The sequence below is a fragment of the Anoplopoma fimbria genome, chromosome 18 (assembly GCF_027596085.1).
Source record: "Anoplopoma fimbria isolate UVic2021 breed Golden Eagle Sablefish chromosome 18, Afim_UVic_2022, whole genome shotgun sequence".
NCBI classification, from domain to species: Eukaryota; Metazoa; Chordata; class Actinopteri; order Perciformes; family Anoplopomatidae; genus Anoplopoma; species Anoplopoma fimbria.
The window spans coordinates 16,509,402-16,536,456 of record NC_072466.1 but is presented as its reverse complement, the minus strand read 5'-3'; the positions used below and the strand labels follow the sequence as shown (position 1 = coordinate 16,536,456).

At 39.4% G+C, this 27,055-nt stretch overlaps 1 protein-coding gene across 1 annotated transcript in view; it reads right to left on the bottom strand.

Moving 5' to 3' along the window:
* The window catches only part of man1a1 (mannosidase, alpha, class 1A, member 1), a 134,922-nt gene that overhangs the window by 89,197 nt on the left and 18,670 nt on the right, over positions 1-27,055 (bottom strand). Inside the window, exon 2 of the mRNA XM_054618214.1 lies at positions 9,396-9,492. Coding sequence (XP_054474189.1) covers positions 9,396-9,492 — 97 coding nt within the window. The remainder of the gene's footprint in view (positions 1-9,395; positions 9,493-27,055) is intronic.

The following is a 27,055-nucleotide window of genomic DNA, read 5'->3' as shown; positions in this document are numbered from 1 at the left end:
TCCATAACACGCATATAGACCAGTTCATTAAGGACGTCTTGCTGTTTTACTGGTGGGATTTTCCAGGGCAAAATATTGCCCAATTGCTGTCTTTTGTTAGCTCTAGCTGAGATGTGAAAGAAGCCAGATTAATCCTTTTGTCATCGGATTTGGACACGGCTGTGGAAATACTGGACAAAACTAAGTAAACTAAAATGAAAAGGTCCTTGTATAATTCGAGACAATACCTGTCAGTGTAGAGAGGGCTTTGAAACAGCAATTAAACTATACTCAAGTCAATTTTACTGAAAATGTATCTGAAAAGTTAAGCTGATGAAGAATTCTTTAATTTAGGGGTGGGCGTTACGGCCAAAATATCACATCAGGCAGATCACGATCCACAATCTTCTGGCGATTCGATTTCTTTTCTTTTTTTTTCAAGACTATTTAGAAAGTTACAAAACAGTACAACCAATCTAATTTGCCATTCTAAATAAATATGGCCCTACAAAGTAATAAATAAAAAAAACCACACCAAAGTTTGTTCTCAAATTTATCACTTTAAAGTTTCTTTAAATATTTATCAGTTACTGCAACTGCATCCCATATAATGTGCAGTACACTAACAGTCTCTCTGTCAAGACAGATGGTCGAGACATTTTAATAGTTCATATTTATCATGCTTTATCATTTAATGTACACAGTTAGGTTGGTGTCTAGTCCGGAGCACAATGTCTTTCTTTCTTCTCCTATATATCCTGTCCAATGTTAGGCAAGTGTCGTGGAGCATGTAAATAATTCCCTATATCTTATTACTTCTCAAAATAATAATCCTGCTACTTTATGGATTATTTAAAAGTATAAGTAATGAATTACATTACTTGTTACATAACCCGGCCGCGCACGAAACCCTTGAGCGCATCACATTTACTTGGGATGTGAAATGTCACATCGATCATTACTTGATATATGATTTTATATTTTTAGTCCCAGATGACTCAGGCTTACAGAGGAGAAACTAATCTAATGTTAATCCATTATAGTGCTTCTATCCCAACTTTGGTCCAAACATAGATTCTCCTTTTTCCCCCACTGAAATCTTTCCAGAGAGCAGAGTAGAATAACATCCACATTGCAGAGTCTGCACAAGCAAAAAGGAAAGGGTTACTACCAGATTCTCTCATTTAGAAAACAGTCTGCGTGTTGTCAGAGTACTATGTTAGAGAACTCTTCTCTTATTGCCAGTGTCCTTGTGTTAAAAAAAAAACAAGTTCGCTCCAGGATAAGGCCTTGGAACGAACTCCACCTCTGGCACATTGGCTTATAATGGAGCTGAGATTAAATTAAATTCTATAATGTCTAACAGGAGCCAGGGCACAGCTTAAAGGCTGGCCAGACAATTCACTGGCACTAAGCTCCGAATGAACTCCTGATGATCCGGAGAAACTTAACAAGGTAATGATTCATTTTCCAGGGGTTCGTTTAACATATTCTGGTCAGCGAGATCTGGGCGTGAAAAAGCCCTCTGTGGCTGCTCGGTTCGAAAGGACAGATCGTGTAAGAGGTGGACAGTTACAAGACTTCTATGCAAGCTGGAGGTCTAAATAATTCAGTTATTCCTCAAACCTAACACATTACAAGAACAGAGACATTTTGGAGAGGTTGTAACTCTGACAATTTCACCCCCATGCCCATTCTTTACTTACATCTGTATTCAGCAGGTTATGGCCTATTCTTGAAAGCAGTCTATGCTGTTAGCAAACTGCAATGTCACGACAGGATTTAACCCGCTCTGGATTTAGAAACAGGGTTATGTACTTGTTTTGTTTTTTTTGCAGGTTAGCACCGAGTTGAGCTCTAAGAGACGGAGAGAAGGATTGGAGACGACAGGAGGAGAGATGGATGCCATCTATGCCTCAAGGTGTTTTTAATTTTAGCTAAAAAGTGAATATACAGAATGGTGGGAAGATGTTTAATGGTTAATAAAGTTGTGTCTCATAAAACACTGTCCTTCAAATCCCAGGGAAGAAAAGCAGATAAGAAGGACGAGTTCTGATGAAATCCAAGCATTACATCACCAAAGCCCTGTAGTCAGGACAGCGGACATTATCGTTGAATAAATCAATCAACTCTGCACAATAATATCGACATCGCATCAGAAATGCCACCAGCAGTCAGCCACTAGATTAACTATGCAGATCATATTTGAGCTGGACAAACTGTATTTATGGAGCCACATTGACGAGAGCGTTCGGGGTGAGATATTGTTTGTGACTGAAATTGTCGCGCCGCAATGGAAAGCCGTTACAGGAGTCTAGGAACAGCAATCAGTCTGCCCTTCAGTTACTCAATCAATGTGCAATTCAATCACCATTCCGACAGAGCACTTCATTTTGATTCTGTGCACAATATGTTACAGTTATTGAACGTCATTTTGACTTTCAATAAAACTGAGACCCAAGTAGTTTATCCCGTCAGTAGTCACCAATACTGATGCTGTATAAAATGAATGTAATTATCTACAGTGCTATTTGACTTGATATAGTTCTCCTACAAATATATATTGTTATCATCCCGCAGTGGTTATTAATATACTATATAATATAGGATAAAATGAATAGAAATAACTAAAATAAATATAGAAGTTACCTTATATCATCTTGAATTCAGACAGCAACCTCTGGTTCCCAAAAGTGAAGCCAATGTGGAAGTGCATTAAAGTCATTATCTCTAATGGCCAGCAGGGGGCAACTATTCAGGTTTGCTTGTATGGATTAAATACAGTGGCATCTCAATAAATTAGAATATCATGGAAAAGTTTGTTTATTTCGATAATTCAATTCATAAAAGTGAAACTCATATATTATATAGATTCATTACACACAGAGTGAAATATTTCAAGCGTTTATTTCTTTTAATTTTGATGATTATGGCTTACAGCTAATGAAAACCCAAAATTCTGTATCTCAGAAAATTAGAATATTACATAAGACCAATAATACAAAGGATTTTTAAAACAGAAATGTCAGCCTACTGAAAAGTATGTTCATATATATATGCACCCAATACTTGGTCGGGGCTCCTTTTGCATGCATTACTGCATCAATGCGGCGTGGCATGGAGGCGATCAGCCTGTGGCACTGCTGAGGTGTTATGGAAGCCCAGGTTGCTTTGATAGCGGCCTTCAGCTCGTCTGCATTGTTGGGTCTGGTGTCTCTCATCTTCCTCTTGACAATACCCGACAGATTCTCTATGGGGTTCAGGTCAGGCGAGTTTGCTGGCCAATCAAGCACAGTGATACCATGGTCATTAAACCAGGTATTGGTACTTTTGGCAGTGTGGGCAGGTGCCAAGTCCTGCTGGAAAATGAAATCAGCATCTCCATAAAGCTTGTCAGTGGAAAGAAGCATGAAGTGCTCTAAAATGTCCTGGTAGACGGCTGCGTTGACTTTGGACTTGATAAAACACAGTGGACCAACACCAGCAGATGACATGGCTCCCCAAATCATCACTGACTGTGGAAACTTCACACTGGACTTCAAGCAACTTGGATTCTGTGCCTCTCCACTCTTCCTCCAGACTCTGGGACCTTGATTTCCAAATGAAATGCAAAATTTACTTTCATCTGAAAAGAGGACTTTGGACCACTGAGCAACAGTCCAGTCCTTTTTCTCCTTAGCCCAGGTAAGACGCTTCTGACGTTGTCTCTGGTTCAGGAGTGGCTTGACACAAGGAATGCGACAGTTGTAGCCCACGTCCTGGATACGTCTGTGCGTGGTGGCTCTTGATGCACTGACTCCAGCCTCAGTCCACTCCTTGTGAATCTCCCCCAAATTCTTGAATGGCCGTTGCTTCACAATCCTCTCAAGGCTGCAGTTATCCCTGTTGCTTGTGCACCTTTTTCTACCACACTTTTTCCTTCCACTCAACTTCCTATGAATATGCTTGGATACAGCACTCTGTGAACAGCCAGCGTCTTTAGCAATGACCTTTTGTGGCTTACCCTCCTTGTGGAGGGTGTCAATGACTGTCTTCTGGACAACTGTCAAGTCAGCAGTCTTCCCCATGATTGTGTAGCCTACTGAACCAGCCTTAGAGACCATTTAAAGGTTCAGGAAACCTTTGCAGGTGTTTTGAGTTAATTAGCTGATTAGAGTGGGACATCGTGAGTCTACAATATTGAACTTTTTCACAATATTCTAATTTTCTGAGATACTGAATTTTGGGTTTTCATTAGCTGTAAGCCATAATCATCAAAATTAAAAGAAATAAACGCTTGAAATATTTCACTCTGTGTGTAATGAATCTATATAATATATGAGTTTCACTTTTTGAATTGAATTATCGAAATAAACGAACTTTTCCATGATATTCTAATTTATTGAGATGTACCTGTACAGCTTGGTGTTCATTTAGTTAAATATGGTCCCATTTAAAATAAGACTGACCATTAAGCAGGTGATTTTCTTTACGGCGTCGCTACCTTGTGATTGACAGGTCACTACCACAGCATTGTCGGTCAGAGAGTTGTAACTGTTTTTCATATTAGAACTTTAACCCTTTCACAGTGTGTCTTCACTTCATGAAAGTTAATTGGAACATACTTAGCTCCACCCTCTCGAGTCGAAAAACCAAGATGGCGTCGGCCAAAACGCCAGACTTGCAGCTTCGAAGCCATACTCCACAGACCAATGGATGATGTCATGCTGACTACGTCCAATTCTATGACACAGTCAATGGTTAAATTGTCCCTGAAAACTTTGTTTTGAATGTCACATGTTCCTGTATAACATGAACTATTCATAACTTAATAGGCAACATCGGAGTGAATGTTTGGGGGGGGGTTATAAAAATGTAAAACCCAATAGTGCAGCTCCTCCTCACCAGCTAATCTGATTTGATTGGCTCCTAATATTTTTGTTTGTTGGCACTCATTTGCTATTACAAATATATTACACATCCAGAGTACCTTTATCATCATATTGACCTTTTAAACATTTCAAATAGTAGGAGGACCTGTTCACGCTTTATTTAGATTAGAGACTCTCAGAGCTAACATTGCGTCTGACTCATATCTCTTGCTCTTTACCTTTTGAAGTGTTTGGGTTAAAAAAAACCATTTTGTAATACTGTTTGATGGAACATACCCAAATTATGGTTGGCTGGCTGCCAAAGTAGTTGGTTGAGAAGATAAACATAGCTGCCTGCCAAAATGTTAGGATAATTTAAGGCTGGTAGTGTTTGTCAGTTAAAAGTTGAAGTTGAGGTCAACCATCCGCCCAAAAAAAAACATCAATCCCGTCTGCAGTCTTTTTCCATTCAACAGTTATAAAGAGAATAATGGGATGTCTAGGCTTAGTCAAAGATTGACATTTCCGAGTCCAAAGCTGGAAATAACAGATCAATCTTGCACACAGTTTTCATCATAAAACCTGTCTACACAGTTGTCATGTCTGTCTGTATATATATATATATATATATATATATATATATCAAGTTTGTATGTTAAATAAGAGTATGGCATATGTTGTATTTAATTCTGAAGAAGATCTTGTAGCTACAAAATGCTAATATACAAATTTTTGATTCGAGAGTACGGAATATAGTATTTACTACGGCTGAAATGATATGTTGATTAGACAATCCCACAGAAAACTGGCTTGAATTCCCTTTTTCCATCTACTAAATTTTGATATGTGTTGCTTTCCACGGTATTTAGTGATGATAAACCAAATCTCATGGGGATTGGACTGTGGGACAAAACAAGTCAAATCTTTGCAAAACTGCGATGGATTTCATACGATTGACTGAGAAAATAATCATCAGATTAATCAATAATGAAAATGATCGTTAGTTGCAAATATCTACTTAAAATCCCAATTTATCAATCTGAGATGTTTTTGCAACACAGAGGTAGAAAAATTGCAATTTCCAGGCAAATATCGAAGAACATAAATATTAAATATAACGAGCAGCTGATCCCAGTTGTCCATTTTACGGTAAAAAAAACGAACCCTTCCAGATGCTAGCAACGCTAACACGTTAACATGAAACTTTTGTTGCTTTCACCAAAGTGCAACATGGCTCTTTTATCAGAAGAAAAAGTAAACCATGCCTTATGGTGTAAGTCTAGTAAAAAGCAAAATTTGACATTTGCAATTCTGCCGTCTATTTTGAACCTGAAATCCAGGTTATTGTGTGTCAGGGAAATAGCCCCCGGTATGAAAAGCGGCTTCATTGCATAATGTTCCAGGTCAGGCTAATATTATCGTCATACATCATGTTCTATAGGAGTTGGAAACGGCTGTGACAAGGCCCCGGGGCCTTGCTGTCTTATTTACTGATGGAAGTGGGTCTGCTGGAGCAGCCAACTGAAACCTATTTACTTTTCTATAGCAGAGACATGAGGGATGGATAGAGAGAGGGAAACAGAGAGGAAAGACTCACACAGGCTAATTTCTAAATTAGTATTCACACAGACGCTTCCCTCTCTTTCTACATTCACGTATGATAAATCCCAGTAATGAAACAGTGGCTGGAATTTACACAAAGCTGATTGAATTTCCTCATTAAACATAAGGAGGAAATCATTAAAAATGAGCCTGTAAATCTTCCACACTGTATAATGGAATCAACTTAGTGTTGTTTTTTTTTGGGGCATTTTCCCCCAGGGGCGAAGACTGAAGATATGTATTTCAATCAAAGGCACTTCTGTGGAAACACCTACTTTCAAAACTATAATATGGAGTCTCTGTCATGATATAAGGGGGGATATTGAAGCAGATCCAAACCAAACTCCTCTTGTCTCATAACATGCTTTTACCTTAAAATACTAGAAAATATGTTCTTGAGTGTTTCCAGAGGAACAGTGGTAGAACCTGAAAAAGAAAGAGCTGGGTGCTGACAGACAAAAATGAGGCTAAATATCAAAAGAGTCATCTTACTGCATGAATTGAACAAAAGATCCGAGTCTGTGGCTTCAAATCTTCTCCGTAAAATCCTACATATAGAGATGCTCAAAGTGCTGTCATCCTGTCACTTCTGTGAGTCGATGGTGTTACAGACACAAGCTGAAGAATCAAACGCAAAGCTATAGCACCTTGACATAAATAATGCAAGCTCTGTAGAACTGATGATGTAAGATACAGAAACATTTTAGAGGTGTTCAGAAACAACTCTGTTCTTTGCCTTTTTTTTGTTATGCAGTGAAGGTAACGCTGCAGTGAGGATTCATGTTATGACTGCTATTAGTAGACAGAAAACTATGCTCTGAATAACTGCAGAGACACTCTGAACCAGAGCCAGTCACAGACCTTGGGAGTCAACTTCTGCGAAGTAATAAGACAATGTCATCTTAAAAATAGCGTGACATGCTCCTCATGTCTGAACCTTGGTTGCGGTCAGTAGTTTAAAACGGCATTTTTATTTCTGACGATTGCATTTATGTTTTGAAAAATCCTAAACGTGCTGTTCATTTGCGAAGTATAACAAAAGTTTGTTTGCCACAGAACTTCTTTTCCGCAGTAATCCAAATTCTAATGGGAAAACCCCACTGGGTTTTTGTCGAGGGAACCAGTGCGTAATAACTTCCTGGTTTGCCTACAAAATATCATCCAGCAGCAATCATGTGGCCAGAAAAACATGTCTGCTGGATGTGTTGATAAACAACTGTTTCATTACATGTGAGCCATAACTTGTATAAGGTGATAATGTGTCAATGATGTATTTTCAGCTTTTTCCGCTGCCCCAAAGCTCAAAATAACCAATTTATTTTGTAATTTAACACCATTTCCATTTCCCTACTTCCTTCCACGAAGTACAGGCAGTTTACTTGAAATCATCTAGAAGGACATATATTGTTGTTACAGAAGAAAAAATTAAATACACTGCACCTAAACATTAAATGGCAAGATTAGAAGTAAAAAAAAAGTAAAAACGCTGAACAAAAACGTCAAACCATATCAAGTACATGAGTGTATTTTGGTGTCAGGAGACCGGTCTTATCAGCAGTGGAGGCACAGCTACCTCTTTCACACATGAATGCCATCTTATCTAGTCAAGAGCTCGCAGTGACACTACTCCAAACTGTCACATACACCTTCCACTGATAAACACACACTCACACTCACACACACACACACACTCACACACACACACACACACACACAAAGCCCTCATCTGGAGCTCAAGGTATCCAAACAAATATTCTCACTGAGAATTTAATTAGGTCAAGAGAGAGACAAAGAGATCTTGACTAATTAGAAATCCAATTCCCGCTCTTATTAATCCAATCAGTCAGGATGAATTACAGTAGTCATTATGTGTACAAACACTTGGAGTGAATACACAACACCTGAAAGAAAAGAACATACACTGCTCGAACACTTAATAAAGGTTGTTTTTTCACTTAATCATGACTTATTAGATCGTGTCAGCCTCTTCTACCAAGCTACATCAACACTATCAGTCCCAGGACTGCTTTTTAGATATTAAGCCGTTTTATCTCAATACTTTGAAGCCTCTCGTCCCTTTATCCCTTCGCAAAATTAGGAGGAAAAAACAAATGTATTGCAGATTAAATGCGGGTTTTAATGAGTCATGTTGATCTTCATCCATTGGCACACGTGCTGTCAAAACAGATCCGTGGGATCGTCTTCTTTTAGCTTTATGTTTACTTTGGCAACAATTCTCCAAGTCCAGCTTTTACGCCAACGATCTCCGCCAACAAAATGAGACCACACGAGGAGCAACACGTAGTGTGTGTGTGTGTGTGTGTGTGTGTGGGATAAGAAAGGACTTAAAAAACATGGAGTTATTATGATAGTTTAATTTGGCTTTTGCTGCAAATGCTCAAACACACACACACACACACACTGGTGCATCATGACTTGTCCAACTCATTGCAGAAAGACCCTAAGCGAAGCGCATGTGTGCCCGTGTGTGTGCCCGTGTGTGTGTGTGTGTGTGTGTGTGTGTGTGTGTGTGTGTGTGTGTGTGTGTGTGTGTGTGTGTGTGTGTGTGTGTGTCCTGCGGTCATCTAGCGTCATTGCCGTGGTTTTATTTCACAACTGAAAGGCAGACGGAGAAGCAAGGTTTTCAGATAAGAGCTGTGTGAAGCAAAGTTAAAAAAAAAGCACGGACAGAATGAGCGGCCCTTCTCCGTCACCACGCTCATTAACAGCACAGACACCAACAACTGGCAAGCAGCACAAACGGAATTTAAATATATGATAAAGTTGACATTTAGAGGCATCCATAGATGGATGACTCGAAACTGACGGCCAATTTGGCTGCTAATCTAAAGGCCAAGGCAGCTGGTGGCAGGGACAAGAGATCAATCGTGTGCGTGTGTGTGTGTGTGTGTGTGTGTGTGTGTGTGTGTGTGTGTGTGTGTGCGTGTATGGTCTCTCACTCACCAAATAGATTGCTGGAGTGGCCTTGCTTGGAGACGGGCCGGAGCTCATTGGAACCCCAGGCGTAGCGCCTGTAGCTGCCCCACGCATGTTTCATCATCTGACAGGGGGAGGAGGAGGAGGAGGAGGAGGAGGAGGAGGAGGAGGAGGAGGAGAGAAATGAAGAGAGTTAAAGAGGACAATGAATCATCTAAGCTGTAACAAGTATAAAGTCATTTTCATACACAATTTGGGGTTTTGTTTGTAGCCTAAATGATACAGAATTCTCATGTCAGATGGCAATATTGAAGAAAATCTGCCAATGACATATTTGGACTGAACAGATCTTTTTTTTTTTAAATAAACATATTTTATGAACACTTTGATAAGGATCCTTGGAAACATTTCTGTGCTGCAATTTCATGTTAATAAAAAAATACTTTGAGTTACCATTGAGGTCCAAGAGTGTCTATATCCGTGTTCATCCCAATGTAAATAATCTTAACTCAATGCCATCTAAATTAATGCTATTGTCAACTCTTGATTCTATCACTTTTGTATTACTCGTAGTTTTGGTGCAGTTTCTTTAATTTCATACATTGCAAACTGAGCACACACCCATGTTCAATTCCTCTATTGAAGAAGAAACTACCAATTCTCATTACTTGATTTGAACCCGCTAAAAATTCTAAAATCCAACAACAAAAGAATTGGCTTAGGCCTAAGGCTTTGAATTGAACAACACGTAGCTAAACAATGGAATATATTGTTTGCCAATGCTTCCCAAAACAAGTGAAACAAAACGATGTGGTTAGGTTAAGATTTATTTGTACAGTTCAACACCAAACTGGGATCAATAACAACAGGAGCACAACATCTGTCGAAACACACTCTGCCAAATGACCTATTCGAAATGTCGGTCAGTCAATTATGACATTACGACTAGAGTGGCTGATTGATTGGCTCATTTCTGTAAAAAATAAAATAAAAAATAAACAAATATCCCTCAATTCCCTGTGAAAAGGAACATTTTCCTCCACTGTGTCCCATTATCTGCTGTAGAAAATCACCCAATTCCCCCGGCGGGAATCATTTGAGTTTCACCTCATTTTAATCTGGTGCTGGCTGGGGGGTGGGGGGGGGGGGGGGGTGATGTCAGTGGGAACACTACTTTCCAATCTAACACCCAGACGCTCATTTCAGCCTCGGTTGTGCCTCCAACTCCAGCTCGGCATTTGTCTCCCTTGCTAATCCGGGGTTACATAGCATAGCGTTCTGGAGCGTCCTAGAACCATGCGTGTGGATTAGCCACGCTAAAACCCCCTTATCCTCCACCTTCAGATGGAGAGTCTGTACACACACACACACACACACACACACACACACACACACACACACACACACACACACACACACACACACACACACACACACACACACACACACACACACACACACACACACACACACACACACACACACACACACACACACACACACACACACACACAGCAATGATAGTGCTCTTACTGCCACTAAACTGTAACATATAGCGTATATACAGGACGAATGCCAGATTTCTACACCTGAATATAGTAAAACACATACACAAGCGTTCAGTGATGTGATTGTGAAGCTGATGCACAGCCTGCACAATCTCTAGATATGGGGGGGGAAATCACATTACTGCATCCTTTCTCAGCACCCACATCCTGTTGCAAGCGTAGAAATGCATTTGTGTGCACTAATATGTGCACAGTGTATTCTGTGTACTGCTGCTGACTCACTGTTAGTTAGCTCACTCGGGGACAAACGCTTACGACGATTCAATGTGGTAATTTGAAAGGCGGACGCGAGTGACCGCCAGCAGGCAGTAAACCAGCGGGTCAACGAGTCGATCGGCCAGCGTGACCTGTTGCCAGCGGTAACCAAAATTAAGCAAGGCAATAAACAAGTCAATAAACGAGCGACTAAGTAGTTTGGTCAATCAGGAAACCAGTACTTTTTGACCGACCCACCTATCTCACAGCAGTCGCATGTACAAGGAGGAGAGCAAGAGGAGCTTAAGTGAGGTTCAATAAAATATGAATGAGGCTGCACTATATTACAACTAGTGTTAAAAAAAGAACAGCACAAGATCCAATGGAGGCTTTAAACACTGAGAACTCTGTGCACAGGTAGCTGGTTTCATTCGGCCCATTGGCTCCATAACCAGAAGTGGTGGAGTTAATAGGACTACTTTGACCAATTGTTTTTGATGAACTGATTCATAATTTAGTCCATAAAATGTTGTGTAATAAATGAAAAATTGCCCCTTGCAAATTTCCAGAGCCAAGGTGATTGCTTGTTTTGTCTATGCAGTAGTCTAAAAAAAAACCTTAATTAAACCTATCACTATATTAAATGAGAAAGCAGAAATATTTTTTTTCTTGATTTGGAACCTGAAATTTAGGCTTGATTAAAAATATATTAAAAATCAGTATAGATTGAATGGCTAATTTTTTATTGTGTGCACCATCAACCGCCAAGCGACATGAGGCCAGATGTTAACTATGGCTTTGAACGATTAATTAATTAAAATCGTTGTCAACTATTAAATTATTAGCAACTATACTGAAAAAATGATTTATGGGTTTGGGTTTATTCCTCTGATTCCAGCTTCTTAAATGTGAGTATTTTCTGGTTTCTTTACTCCTCCATGACAGTAAACTGAATATCTGAGAATTTCTTTGAGTCGTGGACAAAACCGTACATTTGAGGACGTCGTCTTGGGCTTTAGGAGACACTGATTGACATTTTTCACCATTTTCTGACAATTTTATAGACCAAACAAGTAATCTAGAAACTAATGAACAGAGTAATCGACAGTGAGAATAATCTTCAATTGTAGGTGGAATTTTAACAATCACTTTCTTCACATAACAACTAGGGCAGTCCCTGTTAGGGGCGTGGCCAAATCGGAACGCAGCCTGTTGGAAAAGCGAAAATGGCTTTGCTCCCCGTATTGCTGCTTGTAGCGTTCATCTCGGAGTCAATTAGGGAGCGTGCCGACTCAGAGAACGTGACACTGAGCTTGGATCCCAGAACAGCTGCTTGCAGCGTTGCCGAGAACCACTCTGAAGTTCACTTTTGCTGCTGGATGCCGGATACACTATGATGTTTCAACCACTGAACTCTTTAATCTTTGAGCCGCGGCCACTAATGGATGTCGGTGGATGAGCTGTGGATGCTACGGCTTGTTTGACCAAAAGTTTGTGAAAAATGAAACGTGTCCCATGTCAAAATTACAACTACTTCTACGTGTAACACACGTACTTAGATGCAGACAGAGATTCTTTGCTTTATAGTAAGATTGGGTGCAAACAATAAATGAAAAATGGGGTCACATGACGGACAAAAGGATGGCAAGAAATGGCTAAAACATGTGGTAAAAAAAACCAACCCATTTTCAAAATGGCACATGCAGGTGCTTAGTAACAATCCTAAACAAAAAGACACTTATTTCATTAACTGGTATTGTGAGCATGACTGACAACGCTTCAATCAAAGATGGTTTTCAGGTTACATGATGCAGGCTGAGGAGCAGGCTGCATGAATAGACTCTGATTATGTGCTCAACAACTGGTTATTAGATCGCAGTGCATAAAGGAATATGCCATAATATGCTAGAGAGGAATAGAGGACGCATAATCAGCAGTTACCTCTCACCGCTTACATATGTTTATATATAAATATATATATATATAATATATATATATATATATATATATATATATATATATATATATATATATATATATATATATATATATAATATATATATATATATATATATATAAATATACATATATATATATATATATATATAAATATATATATATATATATATATATATAATATATATATATATATATATATATATATATATATATGTGTGTGTGTGTTTAAAAGAAGGACACTTTACCATTTACCTGGACATACATTACCTAAATATATATATATATATATATATATATATATATATATATATATATATATATATATATATATATATATATATATATATATATACACACAGGCTCACACAAACACACATAAACACGGCACAAAAGCCACTGCATTTGCATAACAGCTCCCACACACATCAAAATGACAGCAGGCGAAAGCTTTCCTCCATTTAAACCCACTAATTAAAGCCAGTGAGCCTGCTAATTACAGCTCCTATATGCATGTCACTTTAAAATAACTATTCAAATACTTATTTTTTCACCCCGCATTCTGCACTCCAACACTCCAACACATGAGGAGGACGAGATCTGATCTAAGGGCTGTTTAATGGTGTTTAGATCAAGACGACAGAGAGACTGGCACAGAGGATTTACACTGTAAACAAATTGGCACTGGATATCCAAAAATGGTGCAAACTTAACTTCTTACAGCGTTTATTCCAACAAGGTTCAGTTTCTCCAATGAAAAACACTATTAGACAACTAACAAGCACCGTTACAGTGTTAGCACACAGCCCATAACTCAATGCATGTTTCTGTGAAGGTGGGCGATGCTGTGCTGGAATTCCACGCTGTTACCAAACTTTATGAACTAAAGACAATAACAAAGATGTTCGTTATCCCTTTCAAACGGGCTCAACAAAGGCCACATCAACAGATCGTATGAAACCACTTGTCTGGGAGTGTCGAGGAAGTGTAGCATCTTTAAAAATGAATTAAGTATTCTATTGCCTCATGTAGTGTGTAGAAACATTGCTTTTTATAGAATATATCCAAAGCCAGATATTACTTAAGTCTGAATTTAGTTTTTATTATGGGGAGAATTTGACTAATTTGTTTTAATCAATCTCTAGTATCAGGCCACTAATGTCATTTTTAAGCAGCAGCCGTCATAAATTGAGGCAGAGTTAGTATGTGTTCATTTAGTATACAGTAATACTGACAATATTGAGAATATATACTATATACTATTAAAGACAAATGAAGAATCTTTTTTTCCAGTCTTAATCCTGTGTTAATTGTCCATTTCTCTCGTGTGTCAATAGTGTGTCAAAAAAACAGTGTCAGTATTTAAAATCAAAATCCCTGGTTTTTTTCTCTTCTGTAAAATGGTTTAAAATGAATGACTCATCCTGCACTCAGGGACCTTAATAAAAAAAAAATCAATCAATGATGTTGGCAGATACTAAGCTAAACTATTAGCAACACTTTTTTCGCCGATGTTGTAGCTCGCTAGAGCCTTGACTCACAGTTTGTCATCTCAAACGTTTTCTAGATTGAATCTGACACCCAAAAAAACCACATCAAGATTATATTTCCCATGTGCAATTCAACCCCTTATTGCCTGAATTTATTTACAATTATATAAAAAATGTATTATTAGTGTTTTTTGCTGCCATGCAGATGCTAAATTAAGTGGAGATTGTTAATTTCAATATAGCACATACAATAGATATACATTTTGGTATGAGGCAAATTAGCGACATTAGGCATAATTGGGCATAATAGTAATTAAACACGACCGGAAGCGGCTTGAAGCCAATTTGCGGCAATAGTCTACAAGGGGTTTAAGCCTACTGCGCTGAGGTGATCCGTGTTCGCGTCCAGTCTTTCCTTTCCTTTGTTTTTCCTCAGCTAACACCGTGAGGTTATCATGACGCTGGCACTAAAAGTGTCTACTGCAACACAACTCCATTAAAATGCTCAGCAAAATCTAAGAAAGCGATGGTTTAAAGGTCTGAACCACCATGAGAATTACATTTTGGCAAATAAAGAAGAAAAAAAAATCACAGTGTATTTATCATATTTATTTAAAAAGGTATGGCGTGCTGCTCTTGTGTGTAAATAGAAGTGTGGCTCACACTACTAAACATTCCCCGTGTGTTAACTCTTATTGGATTTATTGCTCAGGATCGCTATGTGTTGACTCTAATTGGATTAACTGCTCAGGATTTTCTGTTCTGACCTTCTGTTATTAGGATCTGGTGGCTGAAGCCATCTCCGACCATCAGTATCTCTCTGCTAACAGGCACCGTGTTTAAAGGTGCAGTGGTTATTCTAGGGCACCGACATGGAGTCCAATCCAGCAGGACGATCTAAAGTACATACACGCCTCCTCTCATCTCTGGGGCATGCGGACACGCGGGCCGAGGACCAGATTATTTGGTACAGAAAGGCTGCGTGAGAAGTGTTGATAATCACCTCCTCCTCCCTCGCCCTTCATTCCTATTCTCTGTTGTCCCCCGAGCTCCACCTCTCCTCTCAGCCTATTGATCCGCCTCCGGCACTGAACTAATAACAGTGTTGTCTTCACTGATGATACACAGCACATCTACACACACTCTGACAATCACATTCACACACACACACACACACACACACACACACACACACACACACACACACACACACACACACACACACACACACACACACACACACACACACACACACACACACACACACACACACACACACACACACACACACACACACACACACACACACACACACACACAGAACCTTGTCCTCCCTTCTCTACAACTGTTTCCTGTCAGCAGGACAGCTAATTGTGTTACACCATGCTAATGCATTGCAGCAGGGAATAAAAGGACTCACTCTCCGGCACACACATAATGTTAAAATGAATACTGATGTTCTTGTTGTGAGCGAGGCAGAATTTAATTTTTTTAAATAAATGAATTAAAAAAAGCTTTAAACATGTCAATGTGAATTCTCATATGCAACTGTCAGAAAACCTAGCTTCAATACTAAAGCAAGCTACAGTTTGATTATGAAATGTTCAAATCAATAGGGCTTGTGAGGCAACATACCGTGTGTGTAGAACCCTAACAAGCTTCTTTTCTCATCTGCAGTTGAAACTGAGATTTGAAACCTCTGCTAACCAACCTTTTGACTTCCAGGACACATACAATTTTAAAGTGCTCATTTCCTATTTCAAACTCTACTAACTAACTTACTAAAATCCAAGACAGGAAATGCTTACGAGTCTTTTCCCCACTTGCCTCTCATCTGGTCAGATGGCCTTCAGACATGTTGATGTCTGATTTTTGTGCTTAAACTATGTCAATTGTGTCCGTTAGAAAGAAATTGGGAAGAATACCTAAATAAACGACGATGAAAATAATGTTAATCACATGCTATGGCCTCCACAGTCACAAAGGCTTTAAAAATGATGGTAATATTATAGAGCCAACTAGAGAAAACGGCTTAAAAGGAAGGAGCAGCTTTAACACTAATGCTGCGTTCACATGAAATCAAACCGACAAGACAGTCCAACAGAATGACAGGACGGCAAAACGAAACACCCATGACGATATGTTGTTATGAAGATGGAATGACATATGTGAATTAAATTATTTTGCAGCGTTTTTTCAGCTCATGACAGTTAATTGTAACATTTTGGCCAAAATGGCGGCGGCTGACTAGACTTTAAAACAGCGGCCCACAAACCAACGGCTACTTCTTATTTACAGTCTATGGTGTTATTACTTAAGAGACTTCTGGAGCTCTCATTTATGAAAGAGCATCGTTAATTCAAAGTCAATTTGATAAATATTGTTTATTCTTAAGTTTATGAGTAGGAGTCAGAGCGAAGGAGTTTAACTTTTATCTTTTGCTTACTTCACTTCAAGCTGTTGAATAAATACAGGCTCAGATCTCGAACGCAGTGAACACCTAGGGGAGAGTTTGAACTGCGGTTTTAACTGCATCATTTCAAAACAACTATGTATTTTTTATTTTCTTGCATCCAAACAACATGCCTTAAAAGCAATAAATGCATTCCTTAAACAGGTTGTCAAAAGTCCCTTAGAGAAGAGACACCAAGGTCAAGAACTTGCAGTTAAGTTAAGACGCTGCCTCAGGTGGGCAAGAACTTTACCCACAAAACAAATATTTCAGGGAGAAATTGAACTTTGGATGAGACATCACAAAAAGAGGAGTCTGACAGGTGCTTACTGGGCAGTGTGACAAATAGCCTTCCACTGACATAAAGTCAAATATGTGTTAACGTCTAACGAGACAACAATAAAGCCAGAGCAAGTGGCATAGAGGAGCGCAGAGGTACACGAGTCCACTGTGGCCTCATTTAAATGTCCCCCAACATTATAACCGGGCATTGATTCAGTGTGTGTACCCAACAGTGCTGTTAGCACGCACACATTCGTGCACGCATTGGGATGATGGCAAATCATTAACCGCTGTGCAAAGGCCTAAGGGTTAATGACCCCTGTTTGCCTCAGGGTGTCTTAAGTAATCTGTAACTGGGGGGAATGTGTGTAAAACAGGAAAGAGGGGAGGGGGAGGGGGTAGAGCGTTAGTGTGTGTGGTTTCCTCCGGGGGGGCTGCTGTGGCCAAAGTGAAGCTGGAACTGAATCCTCAGATGGTTTGTCTCGGGGGGAACACACTTGTGACTAACGCTCTTGTAACAGGTGCACTCAGTGTGAGAGAGAGTGTGAGACGGAGAGAGAGGGCGAGAGAGGAAAAAGGAGGGCAGTTAGGTGACAATGTGGTCGTTGGGCAGATAAGGGTGTCAGAGCAAAACCGCCACACGAACGTGAATACACACACACACATACACACACACACACACACAGACACAGTCCGCCTGCCAAAGACCAATCACGAGTGAGTGTGTGTTGAAGTACAGATGCTTGTCGGCGTCACTCCCCCTGCCGTCTCAATGAGGGGGAGATAAAGGGAGATAGAGTGAGATACTGATAATAAAAAAAGGCCAGGTCACAAAGAGCAAGGGGGTAGATAGTAAGAAGGAAAGACTACAGACTGGAAAAAATATTTTAAAAATACATACAAGCACTGAAAAGGATGAAGAAAAGCCCCCCCCAAAAAAAACAAAAACAAATCAAGCTAAGTGAAAGAGCAGAAACACATTTTCCCGCATCTGGGGAAAATGGAAAGTGCTCAGCAGGCCACTGATCTGATGATTTTCCACTCAATAGTTCAGCTCAACTTCTAGCAACTTCTCAAATATCACTTTTTAAGATTGGTTCTTCAGTTCAATCTATGAAAAAGTCATTCAGATTCATTGAATTGATTTTGACGCGACTTGGTTTTGGCTGATTTTTAGCCATGTGTCACACGGTGAAAAGCAAAGGACAGCGGTTATGATATTAGTGACACTTCCCTCCATATCTTTTGCATTTTCATCACCCCATATTCCAAGTACAACATCCTCTCTGCTTTGGGTAGGTCATAAAACTACTGCAATAGTTCTCGCCCTGCCAAAGAATTGCGGTTTAATTGCTCTTTAATAATTCAGCACATCAAAGGAAACATGAGCAGAAACCAAGCGGCTGACAGGAATCCATCATATTTACATATAGCATACAAGAATAAAGAGCTAAACCACAAAAAACAGTTACCATTTCCATATTCTGTTCATTTCACAACAGTTATGTAAATGTGTGGTTTCCTGTTCATCTCATTTAAATAAACAGGAGGATGAACAGCTGTTGTAGGATCAACTACTCTGCGGCAGATGATTGCCAGAACCAATCTTAAGATTTCATCTAATATTATAGATTGACTTACTACTATATAACCACAGTTGGTCTTTGAGGGGAGCAAAAAACACGTTTATCAGGCAAACATTCATCTGTTAATGTTGCTACTGGTTCTTTACCTCTCAAAAAGAGCAGAGAATAAAGAGAAATGTCAAATAGTCAGGTGAAACGACTAAATATGTGATCCGGGGCAGTTTTCTTATCTATACCCCCTTTAATCTTTGCAGGAAGTTGAGCTGCAAGTGCACAAATATGTCGGAGAGCTGAGCGAAACCACAGCGGCTCATCAGCAGTCTTTTCAAACGGCAAAAGAAACGATGAAGCAAGAGAGAGAGAGGCATGCTGTTGATTTCGCCCCAACGTTCAAATTGATCAAGTTCTTCTCTGAGTTGTTACATGGTGGATGATTTGTTGATTCAGTTGCTCCAGGGTTGTTTACCAGGCCTGTCTGTGTTTATGCTATCCTAAATTTAATCTCTCCCTCTATATCCACCCCCTCTCTCTATGTGGGGATGTAAGAAAGTGTCTACACCTCTGTAAAAAATAAATAAAAAGATATTACTGCATCTCTCTCAGCCCTATCTCTGAGGCCAGACACAGCCGCTGCTGCTAGCTCATACAAGCAAAAAGCGAAACAACACACACACACACACACACACACACACACACACACACACACACACACACACACACACACACACACACACACACACACACACACACACACACACACACACAAACACACACACACACACACACACACACACACACACAGCCTCCTATGGGATAAAATAAGTGCGCATTAAACATTCATTATGATCAACTAGGCGAAAAACAAGCATCTTAAAAAATAACGGCACTCGCGTCATATAAATCTGATTTACCGGATACCATGGGTATCTATGTATTTCAGAGACAGAGAACAGAAATGTTTTGCAATCTTAAGCACAGGACGGAGAGACGGAGGATGCGAGGTTCTGACACATTAAACATCATGAAACAGAAGTGACATTTTGAAATGTGCCAGACCCCGGGGCTGCATCTGTATTAGAGAGGAGAAGACGTTGAAAGCTTCTACGCACCATTACACTACTTACATGGAGACCCTGCTGAAAAGACTCGGAAAAGTCTTATGTGGAAACCGTTATGGAAAAGAGGGACATGAGGGCTAATAAAATGACACAAGGCAGGCTTTAGGGTTCGATGCAGTGTAGGGGAATATTCAGGATTATGCAACACTTCAGCTAATGGGTTCACTTTAGGACAAATGTCAGGATCAACTAAAACGTCTCCAACTGACATTTTGGCTTGTCGCAATACAAAAAGCACAGGTGGAAAACGATTACAAAAAATAAAAAAAAATCTCTAAACGCTTAAGGCTAGTGTTAAGAAATGAAACAGGTCATAATTACCTCTCTAATATCTGTTTTAAATTGTTGTGAAAACATTTTCAAACAACTGGATTTATTCAAGTTTCTCACCAAAAACTCGATTTAACAAAGATTACATTTGAACACATCATAATGACGTTATAATTAACCTTCACGTAATACTTATTTTTAATGATTAAAGGTTATACGCATCATAATGAAACTCAATGCAACCTCCGCTAACGTTATCTGTTAGCTCCCCAAGTGCTGCCCATCGGCTGCTAACAGCTAGCGTTAATTAGCTTTCCTCCCGGCGATTTCAACACTGATTTGTTGTCCATAATGCAGCACCATCAGGGGAAAAGGTTTTACTGCAACCTTATACATTTTAGACACTTTAAGTATGCAGCCCCTGACCCAGTACCTACGGTACATCATCAGTACCATCATGATTTTTTACAAAAGTTGGCATCTACTTGGCACCCAAGTATTGGTATTCCTGACATCCCTACAGGCACAACTAAAAATGGAATGCAGCCGTTTTAAATGCCATTTCCTGCACCTGTGTTTCAGGACTCAAACTGTCCGGGCACATTATGTCCCCACTTGTGCGTGTGCAGTATTAACTGAAGTCTGGCATGCAAATGAGTGAAGGTACAAATAATTAGAATTACAAATGTGCGAGAATAATGGCCAGTAACCCAGGTGAAGCAATTTCCTCTGTGAGCCGCGGTTTAATGACGGGGAAATGAAGGAGCAAATTTCTCTCCAGTGTGGAACGGCAACTGAGACACGATTTTGTGGAAGTGAAAAAAAGCGTGACATGGAGGAGGCAAACAAAAGCCGAGCCTGCCACAAATGAAGGCTGTACAGAAGATAAAACAGGTGGCTTCAGAGGCAAAATGTGAGCAGGTGAAGAAATAACTCTCTGTGCCCAAAGTAGTTAGACATTTGCTCCTCAGGTTCTGAAGGATCATTTGTATTGTTCTACTCGATCACTATAAATCAACGCATACTTTGTATCACTGATGATCATTTCTCAAACCGTGCTGTACCGTGATGTCCTCTTGCCTCCCAGGCAGCCATTTGTTTCCACTTGGGTATAAAAATCAATTTGCAGGAAATAACTTGCGTGATGTAATTCATCACCGTGAACATGATGAGTGCTTTTGTTGTTGTCATCAAGGTTACACCATCACGACATGGAAATGCTTTTGTGAGTGCAGATTGATTTGAAACGTCTCAACTATAAAAGATAACTTTGATGAAATAAGCGGACGGTGTTAAGTCTCAACATTCATAAATTATTAAATCTATGGATGCAACCGGCCTAAACAAAAAATAGATTTTAGACTATAAAAGTACTAATTGGCTATAAACTAGCAATCTAAACTAAGTACTAATTGGCAACCAAAGATTATGAGAACGCTGGTCACTTTTGAAATTTTGGGCATTTCGCTTCCATGTCTTCTTTCAGATTAGTGTAAAGAATCCCAAATACACATTTAGGTGATTATTTTAATACACTTTGTCTATGTGTGATGCATGTGCATTATTTGCAAATTGTATTAAACATTTCAGAAAACTAAGTTAGTTATCAAATGGAGAAGTTTCATGGTGTTTCATGGAAGTTTTTATCCTGTAGTGTCTTTATACATTTTAAAAAACATATTTTCGAAGGCCGTTTTCTAAAAATGATTTATGTTGTGACTATGATACAGAACTCTCCACTTCAGTAGCACTATCATACACCTAAGTTTCAAGTTTCATTCATATCTATATTCTGAAGGTTTTTACAGAGTGGTTCATCCATGTAACATTTATAGCATGATTTATACAATATATTTTTTTATGGTTGGCGAGAGAATCCATCTGATTTATGGACGGATAAAACAGTGATATCCAAAATTCCCTCAGTAAAAAAACAACTCTAATATGTCAACAAAATTAAAGAAGGTTATTTAACAGTTATTTAAATTAGCATATATTGAATAAGATTATGCCTCCTTTAGCATATTTAAACATAGATTTCAGAAAACGTGTAACACAAAAAATGATTGTCTTAATGTTAAGTTAACAACTGGGTAAGTTTAATGGCATATCCATTAGTATAATATAGTAGTAAATATTTCCCTTTTATTAGTTGCATAGAAATTGCACCAAATATTTAGATATAAAACCTGAAGATAACAATTCTGTCTAATAACAATACTCAGAAACTGCAATTAGCCCTAAGGAGAAGGTAGTTATGACACTGAGATCAACCTGTTTTTCCCAGAACAATACCCGTGTGCAGAAAACTAGTTTACTTTTGTGTGTTAGAAATCTTTAAAGAGATTCAGGCCATGGAAGCCCTGACACAAAACTTGCTTTCTGACCCATGCTGTTTTGGAACAACGCTCATCAACTAATCGTTTTTCCACCTCGTCTCCTCAAATGTTCTCACTGCTCAAGGGACAGAGGACAATATCCATCTCTCCGCCTCGGGAGCAGTTCTTCGGGGATCAGTGAGGGATTTCCTAAGCGGTTTAGTATTTCAGCAACCATATATGGGTCAGTATTGTACTGCTGGTAAAGGGATGCAGCCTCCCCACAGTCCCTGCAGACAGAAAAGTGGCTTTAATGCTTTGTTTCCATGACGGCTAGCTGCAGCTGCTACAGTTTAAGCTAACAGTTTGTACAGCTGTGTATGTGTGTGAAACTGTCTCTCAGTGACAAGCTTACAACAACTACAGTTAGCTGAAAACAAGTTGCATGTCATGTTTTTGTAAGACAAACAAAAAGGGAAGCCGTGAATAATGAATGACACAGTTGGCTTCATCTCCAGCACAGTCTGACACATATCTTGTACTTTTTGTCGAACTCATAGGGTTCAGAAGCTTTTTCTCTCATGTTTAAGCACACACTCAGGCTAAATCTTCCCTGGCTGTCAAAAAAAAAAAAAAAAAAAAAAGAGTGCATCTTCTTCCTGATAATTTGGTTAAAAATTGAAATGGGTAGTTTATTATTTAAGCGAAATAAGAAATACCACAAAGAAATACACAGTGAGCAGATATAACGACTGCAGTTAATGAAGAACAAAGGTTTGAGAGTTTATCTAATTGGGCGTTTAACATCCTTCTAACAAGCCCCGCGAGCAAAGCTTTAAACTATTCTTTCTGAAATGTCGAGCGCCAAATGTTTAGAATGAGAACCAAGTTGGTTGGAGGCTGTTCAACAGAACTGAATAACAACACCGCAGCAGCATACCAACAAAAGAGGATTAAAATCAAAGTTTCATGCAGTTCGTGATCATCATCTCCCAAAGCAATAATAAAAAAAACCCAAAAACAGACAATTCAATTCAATGGTATTCTACACCAGACAGTGTATAACTTAAGTGATTTGATCACATCGAGCTTACGGTTCTTTTAACCCCTTACCTGTCTGGTTCAGTTTAAACAAACTCTGGTGCTTTTGCATGATTGGTTTGGTTTGTTAAGGCTTGTGTGAAAGCTGCCCATTGAACTCTAGCGCACACTAAACAACTAGACCAACACGGCCTGGAAAAGAAGGTCTAGGTCCGCTTACAATCAAATAATACATATTTCTTTCCCCCCATGGTATGGACCAAATTAACCTGGCCCTAGATTTTCTTTGCAAAAGTGTCCTTTACTTTTGCAAATGCGACAACATTTATTACCACAGGAGGTAAGCCATTAGAGCACGGTGGCTGCTGAGTCACATTATCAGTGAGACACAGAGCAAAGAGAGCGAAGACCAGAACAGAGGCCACACTGTTGTTTCACATCAATGTAGTAATCCAATAATATGCACAAGCGCTTATACTGAAAAGGTCAGATTGTTATCATCAGTCACACGGATACTAGACAGCCCCTTATTCAAAAAAAATAAAAATGTTGTGACTTAGTTTACTGTCCACCATTGACGAATCGATGATCATCCACTGAGTAAAATCCAAGTGAATAAATTCCGGCCCAGTAAAAAAAGAAATTTCCCATCAGACCTTGTCTTATTCTTATAGATCCCCGCTCTTTTGTGTCAAGACTCGCTGACCCGATCGGGGTCGTAAAATGCCTTGTTCCCGATAGCCTGATTGGTGCTTAACAGTGCTTAGTGTTGATAACACGGTCAACAGCACAAGCCTACCTGTGAAGCAACATTACACACTAATAAATCAATATTAGCTGACGGCCCGTCTGGGGAGGAGAGGAGGGAATGATGAAATCGAGGAGAAGGAGAAAAATCTATATCTGCTACTGACTGTTTGGTTAAAAACCTGGTTCAGGCAGTAAAACAACACTCCTGGGGAAGCCCGGTTATTGACAATAAAGATGAAACACGAAACACTTGGAAGCCATTGTGCTATGATAACCGACATTATCTAGTCAGAAATGGAGCCGTAACAGCTATGACCCATGTGTTATGGAGCAAGGGGCTGTTTGAAGTGTTGTTTTTTTCAATTAAATTCTACCAATTGAGTTCACACATGTCGAACGGAGAGAGCGGGAATTGAAGAGGCACGGCTCAAAAGTGTTCACAACAATCAACAGAGCTACGTGTATAATCTTGAGGTGGCTGGGAAAAAGCAAAAGCAAATCTATGCCACATTTCCACTCTGATAACTGTTGAAATTCAGCTATTTCATTTTTTTCTTAGAGAGGGAACATAATGGATATGTTTTTGGCATTTTTGTGTGGATGTCTAACAAGGTCTACAAAAGGGTTTTCACTTTCCATTTAACTATGACTTTCATGGCACAGGGTGAAGTGCTAAAAACCTCTCAGTGTGTGTGTGTGTGTGTGTGTGTGTGTGTGTGTGTGTGTGTGTGTGTGTGTGTGTGTGTGTGTGTGTGTGTGTGTGTGTGGGTTTGCACAACAGTATCCCACACACACACTCACACATGTCATTTATTGACTTGACCTTTCTCTTAGTGTAGGAAGCAGCCCAATTGGGTTTGACCCAGCCGCTTGACAAAAGGCAAACTAATGAAGACTTTGTGAAAGGCAGATTGATTTTTTTTTTTTCTCCCTCCCTCCATTACACCTGTCGCCCGCTTCGATACAGCCAGCAGGAAGAGAAGGCAGGCGGCGGTTGGCAGCAGCAGAGCTCGAACTCATCACTCATTTGTTTAACAGGTTGGCAGAGACGAGGACTGAAACAGCAAGAGAATGCCAGAACGCTGTGCTCCATTCAAATGACTTGGGCCGGAGCAACGGTGGGGGATAACCACGGAATATGAAACTGGCTGGTTCGAGAGGAAATGTGGAAACTGTCATTTCTGGCCGCTTGCCAGAAACGAATTAAAGATTGTTGTCTCCTTGGACACAATTTTGCGGCTTTCGAACAATTCTGTGACCTCACTGATGAAGTTGGCGTGTGAAACCGTTGCCAGGATTTGTACCATGGGTTGGGCTGGAAAGACACTAGCCAGAATGACAAACTCTATAGACACCATCAACCAACCCTTTTACTGACTGCATCAACAAACAACAAATGGCTGTTTCCTTACAGATTAATCTAACAATTATATTCTCGATAGTAGTAGATAGTTGATCGTAGCAGACAAATAAAACGTCTATCACAGTTACCGAAAAAGTCCGATGGGACATCTTTAAATGTTTGGTTTAGTCCGAACAACAGTCCAAAATCTACTTTGTGTTTTACTATCATAAAACACAAATAAATACAAGAAATACTCACATTTAAGAGGCTTGGAAAGGTGCATTTTCTTGATTAATCAATTAATAAAACAGTTGTTAGTTAATTTTCTGTAGATCAGCCGAATGATTCATCTACTGATCTTTTTAGCTCTAATCCATGTTTGTTGTCGGATCTCCTGGGTCCATTAATCAGCCAGGAGAATCACTGTCTGCTAATCCCATCGCTTACACAATCCTAATAAAAGGAGTCAATTATTAATAACATTTACATCCCACCCTCCCAACCAGCACACCGTGGGGGTTTCCCCAATTGTCATAACGCTTTACTTTTCCCTTCCATTCCACTCAAACAATAAAAAAAGCTCTGAACCAGACTCCTGGTTCCCTTAATTCTAGGGTATTTCTTCTCACTATATTCAAAGTGTCTTATATTTTCTTGGTGATGATATTTAAACTTGTGGTAATGTAATAGTCATACCCAGTCTCCACTACAAAATGGGCCAAATTAGATCCGCTCCACTCCGGAGTAATTAACCCACACATTAAAAAGCGATAATAAAGTTGCCGTGGCATTTTCTAATCTTCTTCGCAAATTTATTACCTGGAAATACCTGGATGGTCCCTGGACATAATTACTGCACAATTTGCATTATAGCTTTGACTATGTAATCTGCGATGATAAAAAGATTGCCGTCTCAAATAGAGTTTACAACGGAATATCCTATGAAAAGCCTGAGGAACATTAAACATATACTCGTGACATCTAGAAAGATATGTTTTGCTTCTTTATTTTACCCGACCATTAAGAGGATCAAGCCTTTAGTCCTAAACCACATGAGTAGATGCAGTTTATGTGAATTTCATTGTACTATTTCATTCAGTGCATTATTTCCACCCCAAAAATGGAGTTCAGTGTTTAGAAGCGTATTAAATTAAACAAACAGTATCCATTGGCTCGATGCTAAAGGTCTCTCGAGCTGTGGCCGAATGTAAAAAACACCTTTTTTTAATATGTTACAAATTATGTGTGCGGGCAAAGTTCCCCCAGTTGTATAGCATTTCCGAGAGAAAACAGTAGACTGTTGTCCATTAATTCTT